This window comes from Neophocaena asiaeorientalis, unplaced genomic scaffold (genome assembly GCF_003031525.2).
Source record: "Neophocaena asiaeorientalis asiaeorientalis breed wild unplaced genomic scaffold, Neophocaena_asiaeorientalis_V1.1 scaffold242, whole genome shotgun sequence".
In the NCBI taxonomy this organism is placed as follows: domain Eukaryota; kingdom Metazoa; phylum Chordata; class Mammalia; order Artiodactyla; family Phocoenidae; genus Neophocaena; species Neophocaena asiaeorientalis.
This window is the reverse complement of record NW_020172451.1, coordinates 3,862,476-3,866,549: the sequence shown is the minus strand read 5'-3', so window position 1 is coordinate 3,866,549 and position 4,074 is coordinate 3,862,476. Positions and strand designations below refer to the sequence as shown.

Sequence of the window (4,074 nt, the reverse complement as noted above, 5' to 3'; positions counted from 1 at the left end):
TGACGAGGGGGGGCTGGGACAGAGAGGGTGGGCTTCCAGGAGCGTGAGCTCGGCTGTGCGCCCTGTGGGGAAGGGGCAGGTGAGGGGAGGCGTGTCCCGGGGCAGGGCCTCGTGTGGACAGACAGGTGGGGCCTGGCGAGGTGATGTTGACAGAGCCTGGGGTGTGAAGGGCACCTGGCACAGAGGGATGCGGGGACCCTCTGCAGGGGTCTTATTTGCCCTGTAACTGAAACCATTTGACATTTCGAGCTCTGCATGGTGGTTCCTTCCCCCAGAGACACTCGGCATTGGCAACTGGCAGTGACAAGGCTGGCATCACATTCCTCGATTACAGAGCCAATCAACCCTCCAGTTTTGAGGTGCTTGCGATGCATTTCTGGGAATTTCCCTTTTCTTTCAATTATATTTAAGCTTCCTGGTTAGGAAGCTTCAGGAAGCAGCTTTTTGCATCTGTCGTTTAGCGTTAGAGAGTTATACCTATGAACTAGAATTTTCTAGGCTTGCCTAAATTTACCCTCAGATGTTCGCTTCGCCAGTCGGTTCTCATGATCACTGCCTCCCCCTTTTCCTACAACGAGTGAGGAAATGGATTTGAGTAATGATGATGTCGTCCTGCATGAGAAATCAATTGGAGCAAATGATTCATTGTTGAGAAATTTACTGATGTGTTGGAAGTTTCTGTCGCCCGGATCATTATTTTTATTCTCTATCCTGTCACAAAGTGGGGGTTTGGTGATGTGGCAAAGAAGGAGAAACGCAGATTTAGGTGTGTTTTTTTGGGGGTTTTTTTTGGTACGTGGGCCTCTCACTGCCGTGGCCTCTCCCGTCGCGGAGCACAGGCTCCGGACGCGCAGGCTCAGCGGCCATGGCTCACGGGCCCAGCCGCTCCGCGGCACGTGGGATCTTCCCGGACCGGGGCACGAACCCGCGTCCCCTGCATCGGCGGGCGGACTCTCAACCACTGTGCCACCAAGGAAGCCCAGATTTAGGTTTTACGTGTTGTGAGTACTTGTGTGGATTCATCTCCAGGAAAGGAGTACCGTCTTCTAAAGGACCTGGGCTTTATCATGAGAGGATGACAGGCAATGGCGAGATGAGAACACTTTCCCCACCAAAGGGGGCGGCTAACTATAGAATCACATCAGCTGGGCACCGGCAATTCCCATTCTTTGTCCTTTGGAACACGTTAGCCATTTATACCCCCGAGTGGTTTTGATGATAAGCCTCTTAAGACCAGTGGGTCATTTACTGCACAGCGTTTGCTGGTCCTCTTCCTCATGCAGCCCCGTGGCCCGTCCTGGAGGAGCTGGGGAGGCGGGCCGGCCGGCAGCTGGTTCCTGTGTGAGGTCCCAGTGTGATCCGGACTGCGGGCCAGTGTGGGCTGTGTTGGAGGGACTGACAGGGAGCAACCACAAAATGCTTCCTGAACACAAAACTGGTGCATTTCCTGTTTCATTTGCCTAACTTTAGTCTCAGGCTCACTTTTTAGTTTCCTTTGAGGTTATTGCACTAGGGAAACAGTTTGATACACTTTCTTTGTGCATATGGCGGCCTTTCTCTGTGGCTTCCTGTGTCCAGACGAGGAGCCAGAAGCATCTCGGCCCCAGCCTCACCGCCGTGCTGGGACGCGGGACGAGATCAGGAGTGTGACTCTCCAGCTGAAGGACCCGCCTCTCATACCTTTTGGGGGCACAGAGCCCCAGTTCTGGCATCAGAAATGCCTGCGTGGGAAACGTCTGGTAATAAGGAGAAAGGGCTTTTTTCCTGCTACCTTCCATCTGATCTTGGGCAGGGGGGCCTCTTTTCATTGGAAAAAGTGTCTGTTCCACGCTTGGCACTACAGAGGGTGCCAGGCCCACTGTTCTTGGTATCTCTCTGTGTCCCTGGATCCAAGACTACAGCAGTTTTTATACAACCTTTAGAGAAGGACATCTAGCCGCAACTTAATGCCTTCGCGAGGTTTACACAGCTCTTGGTAACTAAGTCAAAGACTTCAGAAAACAGTGCAGTGATTCTATATTCTTCGTAAGGTGTCTCCTGTCTGCTGTGAAAGACGCCATGCACAACATTTAAAATTAGGGCCAGAGCACAGTAGGGCACGAGGATGAGATGCGTTCTCAAGGGCACAAGGATTCAGACTGAACAGTAAATCCTTCAAAGTCTTCCTTCGTCTTTAAAATATGGAATGAGGGAAATTCCATGGTGACTCCCAGCAAACAATTCTTATCTGTAACTGGGCTTACTTTAGACAAGATGGTTTTCTTGTCTGATTCCAGCCCGGCGTCTTCATGCCTCATCCTGCAGCGCTCTTATTCCTTGCCTGCTGACTCAGTAACATAATCATCCAGCGTACGTGTGTGTGCGTGCACGTGCAGTCCTGCACACAGGCTTGTGTTCACGTACCTCTGATGTGACTGCTCTGAGCCTTTGCTTCCTCGTTCATTCATTCAGTTCAGGATCTCTGTGGGCCGGTTGCTGGACATCTCACACACACACACACATTGGACATACATGTGTATATGCGTGTCTTATAACTTTTTAATTATTACTCGCTTTGCATGCGTATTCGTAGCACATCCTTAAGAAAAATGTGTTGATTCTGGGCTTTTAGGGTTGCTTGCTCCTCTCCTCCTTTTCCAGTAATGCTCGTGGGAAGTTCTAAAACAGGAAAGTACATTGGCAGATTCCTTCACTCTGGTTCCAGTTCTAACCCAGTGGGTGGTGCTCGCCATCCGAAACCTCACGGAGGACAATAGCCAAAACCAAGATTTGATTGCAAAGATGGAGGAGCAGGGCCTGGCAGACGCGTCCCTACTTAAAAAAGTGGGTTTTGAAGTTGAGAAGAGGGGTGACAAGCTGATTCTGAAGTCTACTAGTGACACACCTCAGCTGGTAAGTATGCCAGAAGGAGTGGTAATTCCCTTTCAGTTTGTAGAAAGTGGTCCCCGCTTCCCCGTCACCTTGGGTGTGACACAGTTCCTTCATAAGGACATGGATGGGAGTAATTTTGCCTTCTAAGATGGCAAAGAAAGCCCTAAATCTAATTGCAAGTAATTTTTCATTCAGGCTTTATGCTGCCATTTTAAGAGAGTTGAAATTTCAGACTCGTTCTAGGGGAAGAATAGAAAACGGTATCGAAATTTTCACGTGGTCTAAAAGTTTTTGGCAGTAATTAGACTTTCTTTAAAAGATGGCTGATGTTCGGCAGTGAAAAGAGCAGAAAACTCCTTGTGTGATACTGAATGAGCTGTTTCAGGTTTCTTTCCATTACTTCTATCGTGGACCAAAATTCTCTGTATGTTTTTTCATTTGACTGTTCTTGTAAATAGCTCTGTTACATCTGCAGTTTTGTTTCTTTTTTCTTCTTAGTGAATGAACTCTCCATCCAAAACTCTGAATTTTTGGAATCTGTTTCATGGATTTGTCATCTTCCGCAGTATGTGAACTTGCGAGTGTTTGAAGATTTATTAAGTACAAATTCAAGAACCCGTGAGTCTTTTAGACAATAGAGTTAAATGCGTGTAAGCTTAGAAGTGAAAGTACATGAGTATTCTGTGGTTTCTTTGCTTTAAAAATGTAACTGTCTGGTTTGCTTTTGTCCCCGTGGATACAATGTGCGTTTAAGTGATATATTGTACTTACTGTGGCCGCAGATAATAAATTCCTCTTGTTGAGCGCATGTCCCTTCCTTGGCAAAGGCTTGGAAGTTTGCTCGGGTCCGCTTGCTCCTCGGCAGGTCGGCCTCCTTCCCTTCATTGTCTCTTCCCGTGGGGTTTTCTGGGCTGTGGCAGGCAGTTGAAGTAGTTTCTCACTGTGATTAATTCTAGCAATCTCTTTTCACCCCTTCTGCCTTTCCAAAACATTGACAAGACTCATTTCCAGTTAATTAATTCAAGAGATGCTGAAGAATAGAGGGCTGTCCCTCTTCACTTTAGGTCCTGGGCTGTGTTGTCACTGAGCCCTGTCCCTTCGGAATGTGGCGGGAGTGAGCGGGTGAGGGAATGTGGGCGCCGTTAACTCTTCCCTTCCCAGATCACCCTAGACTCGGGCTTCTCCAGACCCGTGACGTTTACC

At 48.6% G+C, this 4,074-nt stretch overlaps 1 protein-coding gene across 1 annotated transcript in view; it reads left to right on the top strand.

The window, feature by feature from the left end:
* ATXN10 (ataxin 10) overlaps positions 1 to 3,679 on the top strand; it is a 149,502-nt gene extending 145,823 nt beyond the window's left edge. The window contains exons 11-12 of the mRNA XM_024737576.1: positions 2,705 to 2,892; positions 3,370 to 3,679. Coding sequence (XP_024593344.1) covers positions 2,705 to 2,892; positions 3,370 to 3,372 — 191 coding nt within the window. The 3' untranslated portion in view covers positions 3,373 to 3,679. The remainder of the gene's footprint in view (positions 1 to 2,704; positions 2,893 to 3,369) is intronic.
* Positions 3,680 to 4,074: the final 395 nt, after the last annotated feature.